This window comes from Callorhinchus milii, unplaced genomic scaffold (assembly GCF_018977255.1).
Source record: "Callorhinchus milii isolate IMCB2004 unplaced genomic scaffold, IMCB_Cmil_1.0 Scaffold8, whole genome shotgun sequence".
In the NCBI taxonomy this organism is placed as follows: Eukaryota; Metazoa; Chordata; class Chondrichthyes; order Chimaeriformes; family Callorhinchidae; genus Callorhinchus; species Callorhinchus milii.
Window position 1 is genome coordinate 23,271,750 of NW_024704749.1, and position 24,789 is coordinate 23,296,538.

The 24,789-nt window shown below is 43.7% G+C and overlaps 1 protein-coding gene across 4 annotated transcripts; it reads left to right on the plus strand.

The window, feature by feature from the left end:
* Positions 1-213: 213 nt before the first annotated feature.
* On the plus strand, positions 214-24,590 carry golga1 (golgin A1). Of its 4 annotated transcripts, none has more exons than XM_007909529.2 (23): positions 214-326; positions 4,382-4,639; positions 5,648-5,738; positions 7,094-7,168; positions 7,706-7,803; positions 8,087-8,119; positions 8,750-8,878; positions 10,122-10,291; positions 10,732-10,843; positions 11,434-11,559; positions 11,710-11,805; positions 12,563-12,649; positions 13,103-13,198; positions 13,294-13,446; positions 14,235-14,330; positions 15,365-15,454; positions 16,733-16,862; positions 18,178-18,338; positions 19,089-19,247; positions 20,774-20,833; positions 21,858-22,037; positions 22,439-22,525; positions 22,745-24,590. In XM_007909529.2, the coding sequence occupies exons 2-23, from the start codon at positions 4,508-4,510 to the stop codon at positions 22,805-22,807; spliced, it is 2,424 nt and encodes an 807-aa protein (XP_007907720.2). In that variant the 5' UTR covers positions 214-326; positions 4,382-4,507; the 3' UTR covers positions 22,808-24,590. The 4 variants fall into 4 exon arrangements, with proteins under 4 accessions (XP_007907720.2, XP_007907718.2, XP_007907719.2 ...); XM_007909527.2 differs by having other exon boundaries at positions 24,438-24,590; XM_007909528.2 differs by having other exon boundaries at positions 4,387-4,639; positions 24,438-24,590.
* The last annotated feature ends 199 nt before the right edge of the window (positions 24,591-24,789 follow it).

Here is a 24,789-nt window from a genome sequence, read left to right on the forward strand (position 1 = left end):
CCGGTTCACTGCTGACCGCTTGGCGACGGTCAGCCTAACCTGATAGCAGGACGCCGCTTTGGCTTTGATTGACGGCCCGAGTGACCAATCAATGGGTTGCGCGACCACGTAGCCCTCCCGCCTCCCGACTGGCAGGAAGCGATCCGATAGGCGGGTGGACGCGGGGCCGCCGCCAGCACGTTCGGCTGCGCCTGAGCCGTTCGGATGACGTTGGGAGTCGGCGGCCACATCGGCTGAGAGATGAGGGACACCGAGCGGCGGCGGCGGGCGGGCGGAGCGCGAGGCCGCGGTCACACCGGGAGGCGCCGCCGCTAACGCGCAAAAAGGTACCATTTCCATACGTTTACTGAGGAGAAAAAAAGTTTGAAACTCGGTTACCGGGTGGTCCTGAGGCCATCGCTCTCTCTCTCTCTCTCTCCCCGCCCCTCAGTCTGGAACTTTCGGCTCCCGGGGAGTCACTCCCGTTAGGTTCCGCCCGCGCTCAGTTGGCGGGAAGGGAGACCCTGTTAGAAGACGCCGCTGCCATCGACAGCGGCCGGTTACCTGCTGTTTAGTCGGTTACCGCCGCTCTCTTTAGGCCGCTGTGCCGCCCAAGCGCCGCGCCGGAAGTGCCGCCCTCCCGGCAGCGACCAAAAACAGTCCAATGGCGTGGCCGCCCGGCCGCGATGCCGCTTTGCTATTGGTTGACATCACCGCCGCCGCCTGTCACTCACCCTGACGGGCGGGCGGGCGGGCTGTCAGTCACCGGGCAGTGTCCGAGAGGCTGAGGCGCCGTCAGCTCGGGGACAGCTTCAACTCGGTGTCGGTGCGTCCGGCCCTCGAGGGCTCCTCCGGGTTTAGGTCCTGTGGCGAAGCAATGCAATGGAATAGCGGAGGAATTCCCTCCTGATTTTCAAAGGTTTGCAATGTTTTCTTTTATATGTTGTACACACACACACAGTGACATCAACTTAACTTTTAAAACAAGTTTTTTTTTGTTCATTGTAATAACAATCCTTGCATTTGATATCGCGCCTTATCACATCTCCGAGACATCTCAAATGCTTTGCAAAAAATCCTGTAAAGAGAATTGACTGTATATTTTGTGGGTGAAACGCGGCGGCCAATTGCGCACAGCGGCGTCCCACAAACAGCCGTGGATTGAGTGACCAAATTATTATTGTACAGTTTAATAAAATTAAGATAAAGTACAACTGGGAATTGTTGTGAATGATTAACGATGAGTCATTGTTACACAAGTCACTAACTGATTTGACACTAACCGGTTGATATCGTAAACCTCTCCTTTGGTACTGTTCCCACCCCCTTTAAAAATCACTGTCATCATTCCTATCCTTTTTTTAAAAAAAAACTCTCCATGGACCCTTCTCTACTCTCTTAACTACAGTCCCATCTCCAACCTCCCCTTCCTCTCCAAGGTCCTGGAATGAGTTGTTGCTTCTCAGCTTCGCTCCTTCCTCTCCCGCCACTCCCTTCTCAAACCCCTCCAGTTGGGCTTCCACCCACAGCACAGAAACCGCCCTGGTCAAAGTGACAAATGACATTCTGTCCATCTGAGACCAGGGCTTCCTCTGCCTCCTCGTCCTCCTTGACCTCTCTGCTGCTTTCGACACCATCGACCGCTCTATCCTCATCCACCTCCTCTCCCTTCACCTCAACCTTCACGGCGCTGACCTTCATTGGTTCAGATTGTGCCTCTCGCACCGCCTGCACTTCATTTCCTCAAACGACTTCTCCTCTAGCCCCCGGACCGTCTTGTGCAGCGTTCCTCAGGGCTCTGTTCTTGGTCCCCTCCTCTTCAGTATTTATATGCTCCCTCTTGGTGACATCATTCGCAGACATGGTGTCAACTTCCACACGTATGCGAATTACACCCAACTCTACCTTTCTGCCTCCACCCTTGACTCCAGGACCCACTGCTGTCCTGACAGAATGTCTGTCAGACATCAAGTCCTGGATGAGAGATAACTTTCTTCAGTTGAACGTCAACATGACCGAGGCTCTCCTGATTGGCTCCTGTCAGCACCTCCTCACCTCAGCCGCTGACAGCATCACCATCCATGGTTGCACACTCCACCTTACTAAGCCAGTCTGGAACCTTGGGGTCTTGTTTGACCCTCAACTATCCTTTCTACTCCACATCTGCGCCATGACTCGCTCTGCCTTCCCCCACTTCCACACCGTCGCCCGGCTCCGATACTGTCTCACACAGCAGGCTGCCGAAACCCTCATACACGCCTTCAATACATCGAGGTTTGACTATGCAAACTAACTGCTTGTTGGCCTCCACAACTCCTCCCTCCACAGGCTGCAGATCATCCAGAACTCTGCAGTCCATGTCCTCTCCCACACCAGGCTCCGTGACCCTATCACCCCCATCCTTGCCCAACTCCACTGGCTTCCCATCACACAGAGGATACAGTTCAAGATCCTGGTCCTCACCTTCAAAGCCCTCCATGGTCTTGCTCCCCCCTCCCTCTCCGACCTCCTAACCCCCTACCAGCTGTTTGCTCCCTCCGCTCAGCGGGCTCCTGTCTGCTTCACAGGAAACACTTTGAAATCCTGGGAAGCACTTTGAGACGTCTCAACGACGTGATAAGGCGCTATATCAAATATCAAATGCAAGGATAAATATTATAATTGTCAAATTGACTACGTCACCCTCTCACGTCACATTTTCTGCCCATTTATCTAAACAGTGTATTGATAGTAGTGTAGGCAGAAACTGAATCTGACATGGGAAGAGATGCTGAATTAAGAATTGATACAATACAAAATTGTCAGGAGGACGTCCCAAGGCACTGAACGGTCATGTATTTGGACCCGAGCAGGGGAGGTGGGTTGGGAGGGTAGGAGGGTGGTTGAAGGTACGGTGGAAAAGGAGGATCTTAAGACGTGCCTTGAAGGAGGCGACGGGAATGTGGGATGGAGTTCCAAATGGTGGGGGCAGAGAGGCTGAAGGTCCAACCGCCAATCGGCTGGGGCAGGCCGGTGGGGGACTTGGAGCAGGCCGGAGTCCGCTGAGCAGAAATAACAGACAGATTGATATGGCATTAGCAGGTCACAGAGGTAGGAGGGGGCAAGGCCGTGGAGGGTCTTGAAGGCGAGGACAAGGATTTTGATCTCCATCCTCTGAGGGATGGGGAGCCAGTGGAGCTGGACGAGGGTTGGAGTGATGGGATCATGGAGCCTGGTGTGGGAGAGGACCCGAGCTGCAGATTTCTGGATGTTCTGCAGCTTGTGGAGGGAAGAGTTGGGAAGGCCGACAAGCAGGGAGTTGGTCGCTTAAGACTTTTAAGTTGACGAGTTGGTTGCTTAGGACTTTTTCAGATTTCCTCATGCGTGTGTTCAATTAACTTTTCTGACCATTCCCCAGTTATGTATTTTCAGTTTATCATTGGAAAAAGCAATGACTTCTAGCCTTTTTTAAAAAAAACTATTATATCACTTATTCCATGCAAGTTGTAAATGTTGCACTATTGCTGTGTGCAATTGACTGCTGCGTTCTGCCCACAAATATCCAGTCAATTCACTTTACAGTATATTCTGTGAAGCGCTTTGAGATGTCTAGAAGATGTGAAAAGCGCGATATCAAATGCAAGGATTATTATTATTTCACGGAAACAGACATTGTGAATTTGGATTAACTGAGATTGTACAGGGTGACCAAAATGTCTTTTCAACTACTCTATTATCTAAAAAAAATCATAATTTCTTTAAGGCTTATTTGACATTGTAATGGTATCATGACTTTTTGGTCACCCTGTATAATCCAAACATCTGGTGCTCATGACGTGATGTTTGAGAAGCTTTCTTGGAGCATTTTAACTAGCCTCAGAAACTTATTAGTAACCCAGGGATATTAAAACTATATCCCCATATTTTATCATTATGAATATAGGCAACAACAACTTGCATTTATACAGAACCCTACATGAGGGTAACACTTCATTTGGAGCACTTCAGTCTTTCTTCTGATTGAAAACAATTTTTTTTAAAGAAATATTGCATCCCCCCCCACCCCCCAGCTCCATGGTTTAGTATTTCTCAAAGAGCTTGATGCCATCAGTGTAGTCTCCTTCAGCTGACGGTGTCACAGTAGATCATCTACCAAGCTCTCAGGTGGCTCTAACGGAGCACATTCAGCATTTGACACTCCACAACCTCCTGCTGTAAACCTCATGAATTTAGAGTTTGAAGCTGGCAAGAACCTAAACTGCCAAATCCTTTTTTTGCGAGGATTGTTAAACGTATTTAATATGAATGAATTTAGGGATGAATAAAGGTGCTGTTATGCTAATTCTGTTTGTTTGGCAGCTGCTTGTTGCTTGATGGGATGTAAAGGCGAGCCTTATTAACGAGTGTTTATTATTTCAACAAGAAAAGTTGAACACTATCCATCAGGTACAAACCCGAAGCTTGAGACAGGCTGGTATCACTTGGTTATTAAGGCAGTCCTGCCTGCAGACAGTTTGGAACTCTCCTCTATAAGGACAGCAGCTAAAGCATGTTTGCTAAACTAAAAAAGAAGATTGCTGAAGAGGGCGGTGCATCGCCTCGGCCCGGGACGGCTCGGATTCCACGATCGTTCAGCAGAGAGTCCATTACCTCCGTCGGAGCTGACTCGGGCGATGACATTGTACGTATAAGCCACTTCTGATCAATTCTTTTCATAGATTGATCAGTGTGTCTAGGGAGAAGATCTTAGAAGTTGTATTGAAAGTCTGAGCAAAAGAGGCATCACTTTCGCTTTAAGAAGCTGTTCATTTCCTCCAGAAAGAAATACTTCCTATCTTTTGCTCAGACTTTTCAAGCAACATTTTTAAAAATCTTGCATGTGTTCAGCATACCAGTGTGTTATACGCATGTAATCTACTTAACAAGTGCCCAGTCCTGTCCTATTTTTAACTTTAATTAAAGGACAAAACTGTTTTTCATTGAATCTGAAAACTTTTTGTTCATTCAGTATCCTGCCTTCTATAGGATATTGGTGAACCTCACCCTTTGTGTTACTTTGGGTAAATTTTCCCTATACGTGCCTTATTTTGTGGCAAGTACTATAAAACAGTGTGTAAGTTACGGGGTTACCAATTATTTATTCATCTGTTAAGTTTTATTCAGTTTGCAAACTAATAAGCATTGTGTCTTCTATTGGACTATTGAACGAGGTGAAATATATGTCCTTGCAGGGCTGTGTATAATGGCTGTTAGTGGATTGCTTTTCCGGGGGTAATAATCCCTTTAAACATAAGTAGTAATTTGATCACTCAATCCATGATTGTTTGTGGTGCACTACTGTACGCAATTGGCTACCACGTTTTATTCATAAAATGTACAGTTAGTTCGCTTTACAGTATATTCTGTGAAGTGCTTTGAGATGTCTCGAAGATCCTTCCACTATATCAAATGCAAGGATTATTATATTATTATTTTGTTTCCCGTGTGTGATGTGACTGTCTGTGGTTTTCTGCATTGTGAGGATGGATGGCTGACACTGTGTAAAAGAAGTGGGAGATTAATTACTACTCGTGCCTCTTGATTTGCACGATACACGTTAACAACAACATTTAATTACATTTATATAGCGCCTCTCATGTCGGAACCATAATAAAGAATTTTATTCCTTTTTTTCATTGCTCTTGCCAAGGCATCTGACAGCAGCTGCCCTCGCGAGGACCTCTTGTCTCAGCTGCTCCGGCGAAATGACCAAGTTCGAAAGCTGGAAGTCAAACTATCAGGTACCTGCTTTGGTCAGGAAATGGTAACTGTGCAGAAAGTGACATAACCCGTTAACAATTCTCCAGCAAGTTAGAATATGTTGAAAATCATACCTCTTCCAACTATAGGCCAGTTATTTTTAACATTAAAAGTATTGTCCTAATCGTGTTTATAAATGTCAAGGTATGATGGCAGTTTTATACATCTGGAAATGAGCAGTTGTTTAAGTGCTCCATCCGCCTAGATGAGGAGTGGTGCATTTAGCTGGGGAGGACTCAGATTTCTACTCATAAACCTGATTTCACATGGTCTTTGATCAAAGACAGTTGCTTATTATTCATTTCAGTCCCACAGATCATGTGTCTTCTATCCTGTAACCATTGTACCCTGTCACTAAAGCAAACCTGCGTCAGACAGTATCAAATTGCTGGGTGGTGGAAGTATTGTGTTCTACAACAGAACTGAAAACCTGGTTGTTTATCCAGGCAAAACTAGTAAATGTGCCTCTGTAAAGTGTGCTCCCATTCCAGAGGGAACCAGTCTGTAGCATTTACTCTGCACTTTAAAGCGGAGTAGAGATGCATTTGACGCAAATATAAATGATCAGGTACTGTCCAAATAAGGCTAAAAGATAATTAACATGGAGTCTGTTTACACTCAAACCTGTGGGAGGAGTTACATAGGTTTGCCATTATTATTCAGATTTTCTGGCGTGTGCTGCTTGGGGAGATTTTGCCCTGTGTTTTGAAACTTATAAGGCCGAATGAAATAAATATTGGTCCATTTATGGGCCGACGGGCTTTGCCCAGTCCCTAAATTCCTAGATTTCTGTGTAACCTGCCTTGTTTTGTGATCTTTGGCCATTGTGGAGCATCTGAATTGTGGGAGCTGTGAGGTAGAGCAGAGAGAGATTTCCCTGATTATTGTTACCATGGTGGTGTACTGAAAATTCCTCAGGACTTGTGACAAGTCAAGAGTGCAGCGATATTTCTGAATTTTGATTGGTGTCAGTTGCTGTTACAAGCATATTGTGAGAGAGGTGCGATGGCTCTAACTGGGTGAAGAAAGATTATTTTCAATGATTTCTCCTTGCACCCAATTCAGACAATTAAAATCTTTAAAGCCTTTTAGCTCAACCTGATCCAATTTCTACCATTTCTTTCCCTAATATACTCTGATGTGACTTCCCAGTTTAGATCTTTCCTTTTCCCATCAGCATGTTAAGGGGAGGTCATTAATGCATGTTCTCCTTAACAGTAATGATTTTCTGTTGGGGAAAATCATTTTCATCCTCCACTCATGATTATCCTGTTTTTGTTTTCCTTTTTTGCCTGTTTTGACCTCCTGGCCTGCGTTCCCTCTCCCCTAACACAAGATTATGCTGAGCAGCTGCGAAGCTTGCAGAAGACCAGAGAGAAGCTTGAGATTGCATTAGAAAAACATCAGGATTGTACGTACATCGGTTTTATTTATTGTTTATTTGAGTCATTCAACTTCACTGAGCTCTTCCGATTGTAACACATCTTTTTCTACTGGCTTGTGATATGAAAAGAAATGATAAAAAAAAATTGGTGGTCACTCGCCCACAAAATATATAGTCAATTCATCTTACACTATACTCTGAAGCGTTTTGAGACGTCTCGAAGATGTGATAAAAGGCTATATCAAATTCAAGGATTATTATTAAATTAAAAAAACTTACTCTTTCATTTGCTGCTGATGTTTTAAAGAAATAAATAAGGATGTGATAGCATTGAGACAAAACTTTGAAGAGACTTACAACACGCTTTTCCAAAATAAACTTTTTGCTTCCTTCGGAATGTCTCGTGACTTTTATAGATCGTTTGTTAAATTAAGGATTTGTTTTTGTGACATCAGCAAGCGAACGCTGTTACATTTGCATCATAGTTTGTGTTCGATACTTTACTTCAGTTTGACTCAGTGCAGGATGATGACTTGTGTTTTTTTGTGTTTGAACTTGAATCAGCCTCGATGAGGAAGCTTCAGGAGCAGAATGAGGCTTACCAAATCAGCAGAGCAAAGATGGCAGAAGGAATGACACTGGCCTTAAACAAAAAGGATCAGGTAACTGCAAGCCGAAAATTAAATTCATGTCAAGCTTCCGTTCGGATTCTTACTCTAAGCCAAAGCACTTGCTCAGCTTGGAGTGTGGGAGGTATCTGAAAGGCCGATGATATCACTGATTTCGATTCACATCTTGTCGGTTTTGTGAAGACGAGGAAGTATAGCCGTGCTGCATGGATAAATTCTGTGGACATAACCAGCGAGAAGTTTTGAAATTCTGCTGCTATTTGCTGTGACCATAATTTAAGAAAAGAAATCTCAGTTATCTTATTTTTGTTTGCAGGAGTGGATGGCAAAGGTTTCAGATATTGAAAAGGTAATGAGTTCACTGTTACTTGGGTGTTTATTCTATAGAGAATGCTAGGTGATATACAGATTTGGTTGTAGATGTAATTTTAACACAATTTTTACAACAATATTTGATGGATAATATCGACATTTAGTTTATCTTTATTTTGGGGTAATTGTTTTTGATTTTTATTGAACTCGTCAGCTACAGATGAAGCTGACTTCCAGGTTATAAAGTTAACAGGGATGTCACTTTCCCTTTGCTGCGCTGTGTGGAGGCAGTGTTGCTAACATCGCTTCCTGAACAACTTGTTTGCAACGAGTAGTCACTACTTAAACCCATTACCCGTGATGCTCTGGGAGGCATTCTGATTTTATAAGTGCTCTTATCAAATGCAAAGTATTATTATTATAGGTATAATCATCTCCTTACAGAATGTCATTGTAAGGTTTTAAGTCCCGCCTCAAGACCCTCTGCTTCGACCATGCCATCGGCCACCCCCTTTCTCTCCCCGCCCCATGCTCCCGAGCCTTGCTTGGATCTGAAATTCTATACACTGTCCAGCTCCTTGGGACATCCTCCCGACGTGAAAGGCGCTATACAAATGTAATCTTGTTGTTGTTTAAACAATCTTTCCATTTTGTTGATCTGTTTCAGGAAAAAGCAAGGTTTGAAGAGCAGCTGCAGGAGATGAAGACACGCAGTCTGAATCTGTTCCACAGACGCGATGAGCAGGACGAACTGGACGGGTTTCAGCAGCAGGAACTTGCCAAAGTCAAACATATGGTATGAACTAGTGCCAGGTCCTGTTTAAAAGGGTTAAGTTCTTGGTGTCAGTGCTTTCTTCCCTTCCTGATTTCACTGTTGGAGATAACCAGTGACTTGGAATAAGTGGCTTCCAATTCCAGTCACTGGCTTCCCACTGGAACCCGTTTAAACCTGACACAAAAAAGCTTCTCTATAGCTGGTGCTTACGAGTGAATAGAGATAATTAAATTGGATCTCTATTATGTTGATATTTGATGGCATCTCTGATCTCACATGATCATAAGAAGGTTCGGGTGAACATAAGAACATAAGAATTTGCTCGGCAAAAGAGGACCAAGATCCATTCAGTTCACCTTTCACCATCCTGGCAATTACATGACACGTTGTGTCCCAAACTGTACACTGTATCCCAAGATATTATTTCCCAACAAAAATTATCTAATTTGTTCTTGAATTAATCAACACTTTCTGCTTCCAACGTTTCCCGAGGGAGCCTGTTCCTTACGTTCACTACTCGCTCACTGAAGTATTATTTCTGCAGATTAATTCTAAATTTAGTCCCCTTCAATTGCAGTTGGTTCTACTGAACAAATGGGCTAAAGGGCGAAGATGGCCCTTCAGCCCATTTGATCTCATCCTTCTAGAGAAACCCCCCTCCCCCTCTTATTGTCCTCCTACAGCATTGATCTGTTTCTGAAATGAGTCTTGGTGCTTAAAATTAGTTTAGATTCCTTGCTCTCTCTCTGGGATACACCTAGCTTCAGTTCTGCTGTTTTTGTGTTAATGGCCTGGATGAGAGAAATGTGGCTCTCCATTCTGACATTCTCCATTTTGTCTCCTAGCGTTGAAGTCAAAGCAGTTGTTGTCTCACATCCGTTGCTAACAAAGTAACTGCAGAGACCATAAACTCAGACTGTGTGAGGATTGAATGCATGAGAAGAATGAAAATATTACATTGCGTGTGTGTATTCTATGCCTCTAAGCTGCACAGAGGGCACATACTAAAAAAAAAAGCTCGCCCGTCAGTGCTTCTGAGTTCTTCAGGTCACCACTATTGTCACTTCCTTCACCAATTTGCGCGCATTGAGGGATATCAGTGATGCACATATTGGCCATGCAGGGAACACACAGGAAGCTGGCCCATCAGATTGGGAATGTACCAGTGTAGCATGGCTTCACGGTACATAACTGAGCTTGTCCTAAACAGGGACTATACTAAAGGGGTCGCCCTATAACCTGTTGCTTTGTCGGGATGTTTCAGCTGCTGAGGAAAGAAGAGAAGTTGTCAAAAGTGGAACAGGAGCTTGAGGAACGCAGCGCTGAGCTGCATCAAACCAAAGAACAGCTGCACGACTCTCACCAGAGGCTGGATAACCTGGACAAAAGCTTTCAGCAGCTGCAGAGACAAATCGCCGCCACTGACGAGGAGAGGTACACTGCCTGTGGGAGACATTCTGTGTGTGTGAAAATAATAGTTTCCTCTGTCCGGCTTAGAGACACAGAATACATGCACACAATGTAATGTTTTCATTCTTCTCGTACATTCAATCCTCGCACAGTAGACGCGGAAGTGCTGCTTTGTAACTGCAGTCGTAACCAGGTGCCTGTATTGCTTGTTCAATTAGTTCCTTTCCAAGTCTGAGCTATATTTTTAAATATGATGAGTAATAATAATAATGCTTGCATTTGATACAGTACCTTATCACGTCTTCGAGACGTCTCAAAGCGCTTCACAGAATATACAATACCTGAAGAATTCATTGTACGACAAGTAACCCCACCAGGCTAATTACTTTCCTTTTACTGTTTGCTTTTACTTTGCTTTCCATTGATTTCCATCTAAAGCCCAGCATATTTTCCTTACTGAACAGAGAGGAGTTTCTGGCTACAAAGAGAAATGCGGAAGAAAAAATATCTGAGCTGGAGAAAAGGGGAAAGGAGTTACAGGATACCATTCAACGACTCTCAGTAGACTTGCACAAGGTACATGAGCTGCTTTTGCATCACACTTGGCTTATGCAAGCTGTTGTTATTTTAAATAAACTAGGCTAGAGGAGCGTGGCAAATCTGCTGTCGGAGAATCATTGTGCAGTTCAGCCTGGTCTTTGCTTCACAAGTCAATGTTTTCAGTAACTATATCTTGTCACCACTCATCTTATAATAATATAATAGCACTTGCATTTGATACAGCCCCTTATCATGTCTTCGAGATCTCTCAAAGCACTATACAGGATATATTGTAAAGTGTAGTTACTGTATATTTTGTAGAAGAAACGCAGCAACCAATTGTGCATAGCGGTCTCCCACAAACAGTCGTGGATTGAGTGACCAAATTATTATTATTAATTTCTTGAAGGGATTATTATCCCCAGAAAAGCGATCTGCAAATCGATGAACAATCTACTTACTGCTGGGTAAGCAGAGGTGTGTGGAGTAAGGAAACTTGCCTAACATTGTGCCCTGACCAGGAATCGAACCACTTACTTGCGAGTCAACCGCGATAATCACTAAGATACAGGACTCCACATTCTCATTGTGATTTTCTGTGCTTTTTTTCTTTCCTCCCCCTTAAGACTTCTGTAGAATTGGAGGAAAAGGGAAAGACTATTGAGCACCTGCGAGAAAAAGCGGTCTCTCTGCAAAAAAGGATGGAGGGAAATTATTCAGAGGATGAGCATTTACAGGAGCTACTTAAAGAGGTAGCGTTTGTGTCTTAAAAGCAACTCAAATTGCACCCAGTGTTGCCGTACTCAAGGGATTTGTCATTTTAGAAGATTTTATTTATGCTAGCAGCCAATTATCTTATCTAACCAGTGATTACAGTGTATGACTGTTTGTGTGCTCTGCAGAAATGCGAGCTGGAACAGAAGCTGGAGGAAATGAGGCAGAACGTGTTGGCAGCCAAGACCAGCCAGACTGAGGTCACCAGCGCTCTGGAAGCACAGGTACTCGCTTGCTCGGCCCGGACAGACAGCTTAGGGAAAATCAAACATAACGATTCAAAAAAACAAAGACAGAAGTCGCTGGGAACACTCAGCAGGTCAGGCAGCATCTATGGAGAAAGGAAAGTGAGTCAACGTTTCGGGTACATGACACAAAATGGTTCTGACGATTTCCAGCATCTGCAGTATTTTGTGTTTTGTTTACAACAATTCAAAACTCTGCCGCGCACATACTGACCCGAACCAAACTCCGTCCCCACACTCACCAGTTCTGGCCTAAGCTCTAATGGCTCCCCATCATCAAAAGGATCAACTTCAAGATCCTCACACTCGTGTTCAAATCCATTCACTCCCTGGCACCTCCCTATCTCTCTGACCTCCTCACTCCCCAATCCACCACCCGGAGCCTCTGCTCAACTGGCACCAGCCTCCTGCTTGTCCCTCACACGGCGCCCCACCATCGAAGGTCGTGGTTTCAGCCACGATGCCCCAAAACTCTGGAACACTCTCACTCAATCCCTCCGCCTTGCCCCTCTCTCCCCTTTTTCAAGTCCTGCCTGAAAACCCTCCTCTTCGGCCACCACCACTCCCCACCCCCTCTGGCTTGGAGTCAGGCTCCGCCACTGTTAACTAACTACCCTGCATGGAGGGCGCTATATAAGTGCCAGTTGTGGTTGTAACAATGTCAGCAACTCAAAGTAAAAGAGCTGTGGATGATACCAGCTTGTCCCTGGTTTATAAACCGAGTGTCTTGTTTCAGATAGCTACACAAGCAGCACAACTACAGACTCTGGCAAAACACAAAGAGGAGGATATTCAGGCTTTCAGGGAACAGACTGCCAGTCAGGTAACTTGCGTCTTGTTCTAATTCTTATCTTTTACTGTAGTTACCAAATCATCTCTGAAGACTTGTGAGATAAAACAAAATAACTTTATCGTTTGCCTTTTGACCAAAATCTGTGTGCAGTCGAGACTGAATGCTCCTTTTCTGTGACTTATAATAATTTCTGCGTTTGATATAGCGCCTATCCCATCATTTAGGCGCCTCAAAGCACTTCACAGAATATACTGTAAAGTGAATTGACTATTTGTGGGCTAACTTTAAACCGATTCACTTAACTTTAAAATAAAGAACGGTTTTGTCGCTGAGCACTGCTCAGAGTACTCTTGAGCTGACCTGAAGCACATGCAGACAGTCACAGCATCAATCAACTCTGTGCTAAATCCACTGTATGACAGAGCTCACTATTATGCATTAGTGCCATCTCTTTGGTGTGCTCACATTCTGGCTCCTGTCTAGATGAATGAATTGGAGCAAAGACTGCACTGGACTGCTGAAAACCTGAAGAGGAGAGCGGAGGAAGTGAATGAAAAAGAAATCCAACTCAAAAAAATGGTAAAGTAGAACAAATGTTAAAAATGTTACAGCAAATGCAATTTTTTCTATAGCAAAAGGTTCTGTGTGTATAACAGTCTGCTCTTTCTCTATAGCAAGAAGACAGTGAAATAGAGAGCAATAAATGGCAGCAGCAGGTGGCTGCTCTAAGGCACCAGCACACAGAGAGGAACAGCAGAGCAGACGCACAGATAGCTGCCCTCGAAACTGCCCGCGAGTTTGATAAGACAGCCTCTCAGCATCAGATAGTGAGTACTGCTTGCAATAAGCAACAATTCTTTATTGAATGATAATAATAATACTCCTTGCATTTGATATAGTGCTTCATGTCAATGAGACATCTCAAAGCGCTTCACAGAATATACTGTAAAATGATTGTATATTTTGTGGGCGAAACTCAGCAGCCAATTGCGCAAAACAGTGTCCCACAAACAATCGTGGATGAGTGACCACGTTTTTTTTAAAGGGATTATTACCCCTGAAAAGTGATCCGATATTCGACTAATCAGGTTCTTACTTACTGCTAGATAAACAGAGGCGTGTGTGCAGAGTAAGGAAACTTGCCTAAGGTTATGCCTGACGCGCATGGTATTGGGTTTCCGTATGTGTCAGACACTCGGCTGACCCAAGAAGTATAAATATTGAATGCTGGGTGAGAACGGGGCTGAGGCTCGTTCCTCGTGCCGGCTGACACTGCAGTACAACCCTGACATTGTGCCATTCATTCTGCGTGATGTGTTCAACCGAGCCACCACCTGTCTGCCTGTTTCACCCATTGCCCTGGCCAACAATAGGATCTTGCTGCGCATCCTGTTGAGGACTAAATGCTTCAGAACATGAAACCTGTACAATCTGTGGCTCGTGATATGTTTTCCTCTTTGCAAAATGGAGGTTTAGCAAAGAGAACGCTACCCTACGTGAGGGGCGCTAGATACATGCAAGTTGTTGTTGTTGAAGGTGCTTGTGGAGAGGAGCTGTAGTGTCCGTCTTTTAGAAATCTAATAGCAATAATGTAAATAACACTATTTGTGCGCAGAGCCAACTAGGACAAGACAATGAGGAGCTGAGGGAAAGGCTGAAGGAGACTGAGAACTCATTGAAGAAAGTTGAATGTGAATTAGAAAAATCTAAGGTTTGTACCATGTTTACAAGATCATAACCTTATAATGATTCCTTGTGGTTGGGGAACTTTATTCTCTCCTCCTCCCCACTGGTGCTGTTTGCTGGTGAGGATTCATTGGATCAAGCCATCATGAGGTGCTGAGGGTTGGGGTTGGATAGAGGTTGTCTAACTTCATCCAAAGAGTCAATGAGCTGAATGTCTTGTTCAATTCAGTGGGAATCGGCTTCCGCCTTTCACAACAAACCAAAATCCCCAGGTTTGGGGCTGTGTTGTTCCTGGACCCAAATGACTTGAAGGTTGACATTCCTCATGGTCCCTCACTGGTCCCATCTGGGACAAGTCAGTAATATTTCACTGCCATGAATAAAGAGTAGCATTAAAGTAAATTGGGCATGTTCACGCTGCAAAAGAGAAGATTGAGAGGCAATGTAATTGCTATCTTTAAGATTCTAAAGGGGCAAAACAATATAGATCATGACAGTCTGTTTTAACTTGTCCAGAATAGTAGAACCAGAGAACACGGCCTGCGATTGAAGGGGGTAAATTCAGAACAAATCTACACAAACACTATTTCAGTGAGCGAACAGTGAACCTGTGGAACAGGCTCCCTAGGGATATGGTTGAAGCAGGAAATGTTGATTCTTTCAAACACAGATCAGAGAGTTTTCTTTTGGGAAATAACATTATGGATACAGTACAATAGCACATAGGGAGTTTGGGACATATGTGCATGCGACCACCAGGAAGGTGAAAGGCAAACTAGATAGACCTTGGTCTTTTTTCGTCCATGAAGACTTATTTCTTATGAAGTGTGGAGAGGGGAATGCTTTACATTGTCAGGTATCCCTTCATGGAAACCCCATGTACACACACAGAATTCTGTCTTGTGTTCCCAAGTATAAATCACATTGATTATAGAGTATAATATGAACACAAATCTACACTCGTGCAAATTGTACAGTGTTCTTTATTTGAAACATTATGAACTTAATTGAATGTGATCCCTGTGACTGAGTTAACATTATTCACATTTCTGAACGCAGCAAGAATTAAGCAGCAAAGAAACTATTAGTGCTGAAATTGCAAAAGCCTTGGAAGAAACGCAGAAGCAGAGAGAGGATCTTCAGCACGAGGTTCGTATTACAAACCTCACCCCTCTCCCACGCTCACAATGTTAGATGGAGCCCCGTAGCTCAGTGGTTAGAGCTCTCGTCTCGCAAGCGAGAGGACCTGGGTTCGATTCTCTTTGTTAGCAAAGTTTCCTTACTCCACACGCCTGTTTACCTAGCAGTAAGTAGGTTGTTAGTGATTGGCAGATTGCTTTCCGGGGATAATAATCCCTCGCACAAAATACTACTATTAATAATAATTTGGTCACTCAATCCACGACCATATGTGGGACTCTGCTGTGTGCAATTGGCTGTCGCATTTCACCCACAAAATATACAGTATATTCTATGTATGCATTGAGACGTCTCAATGAACTGAAAAGGCGCAGTAGCAAATGCAAGGATTATCATTGTTATCTATTTGTGCACCATGTGAAGTTTACCAGGTTATTCTCCACAATGATACCCGAACAAAATACTCAGTGATGTCCTGTCCTCAGGAAGGTTGGGTAGAAGTAGTGGGATCTTGATAAGAGTTCTTAAAATGTAAGAATTTGTTTGATTAGAGCTTTACCCAGTTACAATCACAACACAAATTAAACAGCATCAACAACCGTCTTTAGCACAAATGAGAAATATTTAAATCCAGGTGTCAACAAATCTCTCGGGTTGGATCAAAAACATTAATAACCGGCTTAATAATGGTTTAACCTCTCTATTCCCCCCACTCAAATCCATCCCTGAGCTTGGGTACAAACTCTCCACTGTCCAGCACCTTGGGATGTCCTCTTGAAGTGAATTGTGGAATCCTGCAGCTCAGTGGTTAGAGTACTCGCTTTGCAAGCAAGAGATCTGGGTTCAATTCCCGGCAGGGCGAAATCTTGGGCAAGTTTCCTTATTCCACACACCTGATGATAATACCTAAAAAAAAATAATAATAATAATTTGGTCACTTCAATCCATGACTGTTTGTGGGACACTGCTGTGCGCAATTAGTTGCTGCATTTCTCCCACAAATATACAGTCAATTCACTTTACAGTCTTTTGTGAAGAGCTTTGAGACGTCTCAAAGATGTGATAAGGCGCAATATCAAATGCAAGGATTATTATTAAAGGCGCTATATATAATATATATTCTGTGTGTGTATATATATGTAGTAGAGTGTGTGTGTGTGTATATATATATATATGCAATTAGTTAATATTCTTTGTGTGCTAAACTGATCTCTAAAAGCTCCTTGTTTGTGTGCTGGACAGAGATTTAGTGTGAGTGGAATTGACTTGTGCTTTTTCCACCGACAGGTGGCGAAATTGACAGCAACACTCAATGAGGAAACTACCTCAGGCAGTCAGCAACATCAGGAGCTCCTCAAAAGGGAAGCAGATCTCGAGGAGCTGAAGCGAGGTGCGAGAACAGAACCTGCACATAACTGTGAGAGAAGCTGAGGGGAAAATGGGAACCAAATAAAACTGAAGAATTTAAAAAGCTGAACTGCTTTCCATTTCCCTGTCAGCCCGGCTCAGTTGGCTGAATTCTTGCCTGAGTCACGAGGTTGTGCGTTCCAGAACCACAAAAGGACGTTCGCCCACAAATATACAGTCAATTCACTTTACAGTATATTTTGTGAAGCGCTTTGGGACGTCTAGAAGACGTGAAAAGCGCTATATCAAATGCAAGGATTATTATTATATTATTGAACTACAATCTAAGCTGAAGCCAAAGCCGCAATGCATTTTAGTGCAATATTATTTTATTAAAAGGCTGTGGGGGGGGAAAAAAAATTCCCAGTTCTTAATTAACATTAAAATTATGTGTGGTCTGCTGAGCTTATGAGGAATGTAATGAGCTGGGCCAATAGAAAAGTGCGGCTGTAATTTTTCTGCGGAATCCCCTATAAACCTGCTGTAGCTCAGTGATCATAGCACTCGTCTCACAAACGAGAGACTTGGGTTGAATTCCTGGGCAAGGCGACATGTTGGTCAAGTTTCATTACTCCACACACATGCCTCTGTTTACCTAGTATTAAGTAGGAACCTGGTTGTTAGTCGATTGACGGATCGCTTTTCCGGGGGTAATAATTCCTTTAATAAAAAAATTATCACTTCAACCCACGACTGTTTGTGGGACGCTGCTGTGGCAATTGGCTGCCATGTTTCGCCCACAAAATTTACAATCAATTCACTTTACAATATATTCTGTGAAGCGCTTTGAGACATCTCAAAAATGTGGTAAAGCACTATATCGAATGCAAGGATTATTATTACCAGACCCCGCAATTTTCTGCAAAATCTGCCAAGGAGCCCCGCAACTTTTATGGAATGCCCAAATTCCCTGCGGTTTTTGGCAAATATGTCTGCATTTTTCTGTTTGGCCCAGACAGTATATGACTAGAGCGGCTGCCTTGCATTGCCCTGAAAGGCTTGACTTAGGCTATTGTTACTGTAACCCAACCACGGAAGTGGAGCACGAGTTATTCTTGTGCGCCCTCTGGTAGTTAGTGACAGAACAGCAAAGGTTGGATATGGTTAGTACCTGATGTGGAACTCAGGAAGGGAGAGAATTGTTTTGTAGGATCAGAGCAAATGACATGCTTCTTAAAGCCTCAACAGTAAATATGAAACGTGAGGTGAATCCTCACACCTGTCTCCTTCTGAAGTGTTTTGTGTGAGTGGGAAGGCGAGTGAGTGATGCTTTACTTGTGGAAGGTGATGCGTTCTTATTTTAATAACTCACGGTGTTTCCCTAGACAATGAGGCTGTGTTGTCACAGCTCCATCAGCTGCAGGTGGAAAAGAATATGTATGAATGTGCAACAGTGGAACAGGAGGGGTCAGCTCAGAACCAGCTGAGTGCTGTCAGACTGCAAGTGACTGAGACACAGGCACTACTGGAGATGAGCCAGAGAAAGGTAGATCATACGTTTTCCTCCCCGCGCACATATTAATTAGCACTGGAGTTGGACCGAGAACGGTATTCTCATTGCAGTACTAGGGGAGTGCTGCATTGTTGGAGATGCCATCGTTGGGATGAAAAGCATTTTGAAGATGCTTTGGCTTCAGTGGCTATGAAAGTTCTTCCTTTCAAGAGTGGTTTGAGACGGTTGAAACAAGACAAACACCCTATTTCTCAACACCAAGCTGTGGGTGAAAGATTGAAATCCACCCACAAGATCAGTTTGACTCTACCCAGCGACAATCTTGCTGGGCTAACTTCACACCTCACAATGTGAGGCTAGTGTAATTCAATGCGTATCTATCCTTGCAAAATAGTTTGACCAATGTATTACGCCCACAAAATATACAATCAATTCACTTTATAGTACATTCTGTGAAGTGCTTTGAGACGTCTCGAAGACACGATAAGGCACTATATCAAATGCAAAGATTATTATTACGAGGGTTTACTGCACCGACGTTCAGTAGTTTTTTGCTGTAACATGCCTGAGCGAGGTGACTGTGTGGCTTAATCAAGCTTACTCTTGATTAGACAAACCACACAAAATGCTCCATGTAAACTTGCTGCAACTTTTAGCAGAACCAGCCCAGACACGATGGATCTCTGCTGCTGTAAAACTCTGCACTACTTGATGTTTTTACGTGTTTTGCCTGCTCTCTGTACCTCGAATTCCACTGATAAATGACACAAACCTCTGTTGCAGGTCAGTGAGCTGGAGGCTGAGGTGACGGCCCTCAGTGACCAGCTGACACCCTCCGACAGCGACGAAACGGAGCAAAATGGGGAAGTGGCTGTCACGGACGCTCTGCGGCTTCAACGCGACAACCAAGACTTGGAGCAGCAATTACTGGAGAAAAACAAGGTTAGAGACACGAGAACTGGGTCACACTGTGGCTTCCACATTTATCTCTTGATCTGACCTAAAAGGCTTGGGTGTGGCGGTGTTGCTAACGGCTTGCTGTCTGCTTTATGTCAGGAGTAGAACATTAATGTCTTGGTGGCTGCAGCCTTTCTAGAAACATAACATTCACGGATTATGGAGGAAGTGGGTGGGCCAGATGAAATGGGTGGGGGCGTGAAATTGGCCGGCAGTTGGACCACCCTTGCTTATTGTATAACAATTATATCGTGGAGTCCTGTAGCTCAGTGGTTAGAGCACTCGCTTTGCAAGTGAGAGACCTGAGTTCAATTCCAGGCTGAGGGCGAAACCTTGGGCAAGTTTCCTTACTCCACACAGAGCCTAATAATAATCCCTCCAAAACCAAAAACAATCATAAATTGGTCATTTTCAATCTACGACTGTTTGTGGGACATTGCTGTGCGCAATTGGCTGCCGCGTTCGCCCACAAATATACAGTCAATTCACTTTACAGTGTGTTCTGTGAAGCGCTTTGGGACGTCCTCCCGACGTGAAAAGCGCTATATCAAATACAAGGATTATTATTATTATCTTGCTTTACAGTTTGATGTCCTGTATAATAAGCAGTCAAACTCTTTTTCAGGGATATGTTTTCTCCTCTGTACCCTGCCTTTCTGTCCTTCCCCTAATAGCTGCAATTTCCTTTTCAATTTTTCAATTTCCTTTTCTTGTGCTACAAACTGATATCAATGTGTCAAGTGAATTGACCGTATATTTGTTGCCAAAACACGGCAGTCAATTGCGCACAGCAGTGTCCCACAAACAGTTGTGGATTGAAAATGACCAATTTATTATTATTTTGTTTTGGAGGGATTATTATCAGGCTTTGTGTGGAGTAAGGGAACTTGCCCACGGTTTTGCCCTGCCTGGAATTGAACCCAGGTGTCTCGCTTGCAAGGCGAGTGCTCTGAGCTACAGGACTCCGGAAAGCCAAACTTTTGACTGCAAATGATTGGAAACCTACAGCTGCAGAGACCGTGTTAAATAGACATAACCGCCATCTTCCTGGAGCCCCGCCTTCTAATTGTGCTTTGAAACTCACTTTTTCAAACTATTTATGTCATGATAGCATCAAATTGATATCGCTGAAGCTTCTTTCTTGCCCAAAAATTGGTTCCTCCCCTTCTCACCCCCGCTCATGAAGACCATTTAACCATCCAGAGTTTCGAGTTGCTATCGTGCACCATGTACAGTTAGCTGACTGAGAAGCAGGTAGACCAGAGAAACTGACAGCACAGAAGCAGCCATTCACCCCATCATATCTGTGCTGCTCTGTTTCAGTTGACCCATCACTCCTTTCAGTTGACCTATTTTGGGACCTCTGCCCATGTCTTCAAAGCGGCAGCTCCCTCAGTGGCAGGGATTCTTGCACTGATACTGCTGTACTAACTCTGTTCCTGTTAACTGAGTAACATTCACTGTGGATTATTTTATTTATTTTCTTTCTTGCTCTCTCTCCTTATGTAAAGACCATTAAGCAGTTACAACAGAGGCTGTCAGAACTCAAAAAGACACTACAGAAAGAGCTGGTAAGGATCTGGCATGAAACACTTGTCTTGTAAACCTCTTACAGACATGGTTCTTTTTAAATGGAACAAATTGCATTTATATAGCACCTTTTTTTGTCAGGACGACATCCCAAGGCGCTGGATAGCAAAGGAATTGCAACTGAGCTGGAGATTGGAGGGTAACTGAAGGCACAGTGAAAAAGTAGGGTCTTACAATGGGTCTTGAAGGAGGCAAGAGAGGGGATGAGGCGGAGGCATTCCAGGATGGAGTTCCAGAGGGTGGGATCAGAGAGGCTGAAGGCCTGACTGCCAATGGTGGAGAGGGCAGGCGGGGGACATGGAGCAGGCCTGTGCCTGCCGAGGTCATGGAGGGCTTTTAAAGTCAGGACAAGGATCTTAAACTCGGTCCTCTGGGGATGGGAAGCCAATGAAGCTGGGCAAGGATGGGTGTGGGAGAGGACACGAGCTACAGAGTTCTGATAATCTGCATCTTGTGGAGGGAAGACTTGGGAAATCTGGCTAGTAGGGAGTTAGCAGTCAAACCTGGACATGATGAAAGCATGGATGAGGGTCTTGGCGGCCTGAGGGGAGAGGTAGGCAATAGACAGAGGAGGGCAATGTGCGGGCGTGGGGGACGGCGGAGGAGGTTATAGCATGGATGTGGGGTTTAAAGAACAGTTGAGGGCTGAACAAGACACCAAAGTTCCATCCTGGCTTGGTGAGATGAAGAGTGCATCCTTGAATAGTAGGTCATAAGGATCGATAATATTATTGACGTGTAATAAGATTGTAAAAAACCACCAACCTCAGCACTACTCCATAACCACAGTTTAACGCCTGTAAGGTAATACTCAGTGAGGGCAAGGAACGGTTCAGACTTTCCCAGAGACTGTGGCTGACCTTGTTCTGATGTAATGTCAGTTTAATGTCTGCTCCACCAGTGCTTCCCAGAGCAGATTGAGTGTAAATACACCTGTATTGTATAAAATATCTTCCCGGTGGTTGGCACTAATTCCTTTTAACCCTTTGCTCTTTCTAACGGAAGAAAATGAAGCCGGAGATGGAGTTGCCTGAAGTCCGCGAGCGGCCGTGCTCAGAGCTGCCCTGCGCTGTCGGAGCTGCCACCACAGTCATAAACAACTCCGACATGAACGACTCCAGGGAAATCAACTTTGAATACCTTAAGCACGTCCTTCTGAAGTTCATGTCCTGTCGGGAATCTGAGGTGAGCAAACTAGAAGCAGAAATTGGTAATTATTGGTTATTGGTAATAATTGACGCAAAGTCACTTGTGCCGTGTTAGCTATGAACACATTACATAAACAAGCCCCCAGTTTACTCGTGCTCCAACAAGAAAGTGGTTGAGGAAGAATCCATATTCGCTTTAAAAAGGGAATTAGATAAATATCTAAAAACAAGTAAACTACAGTGGTATGAGGAAAGGGCAGGTAAATAGGAGTAGAAGGATTGTTCTAAATTAGGGCCAGCACAGACACAATGGGCCAAATGGGTCTTCTTCTATGCTGTAAATGTCTTTTTTTTATTGTTTCTATACCAAAGCTCAGTGTGTTACGTTGCTCGTTCTCTCCATGGCTGTCCAGGGTAATTGCTGTGTATTTGTTACAGGCCTTTCAGCTGCTGAAAGCAGTGTCTATGCTCCTTAACTTCACACTTGAAGAAGAAAACATGTTGAAGGCAAACTTAGAATATAAGGTACATTAACCCTTTCTAAGTATCCACGAATGTGTTTCCGTGTGTGCCAGACGCACATTCAGGTGAGTGGGAGCACTCACTGTTGAGACTCGAACACGTTGGTGTATAGCCTCAGCCTGTGCATTGTGAGTTAGCTATGAAACCAAATGGATGTGCTTGAGTGATGTTCAATGGTTTCCCACGAGTGCTTTACTGAATGTTACACTGTTTACGTTACAGATGTCTTGGTTTTGGTCAAAACCTGTTCCTCCATTGGGTCGAGCACCCCCTCCCTGGCATTAAACCGAGTGCAACGTCAGGAACGTACACACTCAGAACCACCAACACATCAGACCAACACTATGGCTGTCTATTCATAATAAGATCCCCTTATTAGTGTTCTCAGTCACTGTTATGACAGTGTTTTTAATACCAGACTACACGTTTTAGAAGCTGTTTACAAAATAATAGTAACCAGTACTTTATATTAATGCATCTTTTAAATGCAAAATGAAGTTGTTCTCCTATGGGGAATGAAGTTCATGGAAGAGAGGAGGAGAGAAAGTTTACTGTGTGGGCAGATATTAAGGGTAGTCTGTACACAGATGAGGGAAGGTCCATTAGTTCTGGTCCCAGACCTCAAACCTTTATTAGTTCATCTGAAAAAATCATGGTGTGAAGCAGTGTGTCCTCATTCTCTTGCCTGTGGCATGGCTGTTTGTACATGGAAAACAATTAATGATTGCAATCGCCTGTGCTTTTTTCACCCCTGATTCTGTCACTGCGAGAACCAAACAGGAGAGAGGGGAAGAGAGAGAAATTACATTACTTTATTATTGTTTCTTTTCTCTCCCTGCCCCCCGGTCATGAAAGAAAGCCAGCACGGCTGTCCAAAGCTGCCTTTGAATTCACAGTATCATGATCCAAAACCTGATTTGCAAAACTTAATTGTGCGTTTGAACTGCTGTCAATTGGATTATTTAAAGATGGAAACGTGGAAACTTACAAGACTTAAAGAAAAAAATCGCAGCAACAAAGAGAAAATGAGATCAAGTTAACTTTTTATCCTAACCAGTTTGTCTTCAGCTGATAGAAACTGCCAGCACAACTGCTTCCAACAGATTTAGCTTGAGATACAATACAGTCTGTGCTGTTGTTGGCCTATAACACTATTCTGATCCCTTTTGTGTGTTCTTGCTGTCGTTTGAATATTGTGTTTTTTATCACAATGTAAGAATTCACTGCATCACCTAAAATGATGCTCAACAAGTCGGAACCAGGGAAGTTGGTGCTTTAGAATCACAAAGGAGACTGGTCCCTACACCTTGATTATTGTGGAATCCTGTAGCTCAGTGGTTAGAGCATTCACCTCGCAAGCGAGAGGATCTGGGCTCAATTCCCAGGTCAGGCCAAAACATTGGGCAAGTTTCCTTACTTCACTCACCTGTTTACCCAACAGTAAGTTGGAACCCAGTTGTTAGTCGATTGGCGATCGCTTTTCTGAGGATAATAATCCCTTCAAAAATGAATAAATAATATGGTCACTCAATCAACAACTGTTTGTAGGACACTGTTCTGCACAAATAGCTGCTGTATTTTATCCACAAAATATACAGTCAATTCGCTTTACAGTATATTCTGCAAAGAGCTTTGAGACATCTTGAAGAAATGATAAAATGCTATAGCAATGCAAGGATTATTATTTATGAAAAAACACATCCCAATACCCACAAATCTCCATGTTGTGAATTGAACTCAAGATTGGATGTTTTAAAAAAATATTTACAGCCTTTTGGAGGCACATTGTTGTATAATGGTTTCTCTGCAGTATTTTCTTCTCCCTGCCATTATTGTGGAACTGAGAATTCCCTATTGAAAATGAGAGCAATGTATATTTTAAGTGACCAACTAATGCACTTTTATTTGTATACAGATGTGGTGTACATGGGTTGACTGGTTCTTGGTTACGGATTTCTCTCCTGGTGTCAGCCTGGATTAGGTACAGTAACCATCATCGGCCAACCAGTGTTTGCTTGGGAATAATTTGTAGGTGCAATACTTTCCAATTAAAACTCTTTTGACTTGCTGAGACTGTGATTGGATTCTCTCAGATACATACTTTCCTAGCAGGTAAAACCATAGCTATTTGGTCTTTGTGTTATGGCATTTATCAGGAACATGCTGGTTACTTGTTTACTGTAAAGTCCCTGTATTTCTCTCTAAGTTAGCATCACAAGGTTGATTACAGAGCGTGGATTCAGGTTAATGTTGACTGTGTCCTCAGC

What these genes read in the sequence shown, in the direction of transcription:
- golga1 (XM_007909527.2), top strand. Translation starts at nt 4,508, where the DNA reads ATGTTTGCTAAACTAAAAAAGAAGATTGCTGAAGAGGGCGGTGCATCG. An exon ending in CTGACTCGGGCGATGACATT is followed by an intron (nt 4,640 to 5,647) that starts GTACGTATAAGC and finishes GCTCTTGCCAAG; the next exon opens with GCATCTGACAGCAGCTGCCC. An exon ending in ATTAGAAAAACATCAGGATT is followed by an intron (nt 7,169 to 7,705) that starts GTACGTACATCG and finishes AACTTGAATCAG; the next exon opens with CCTCGATGAGGAAGCTTCAG.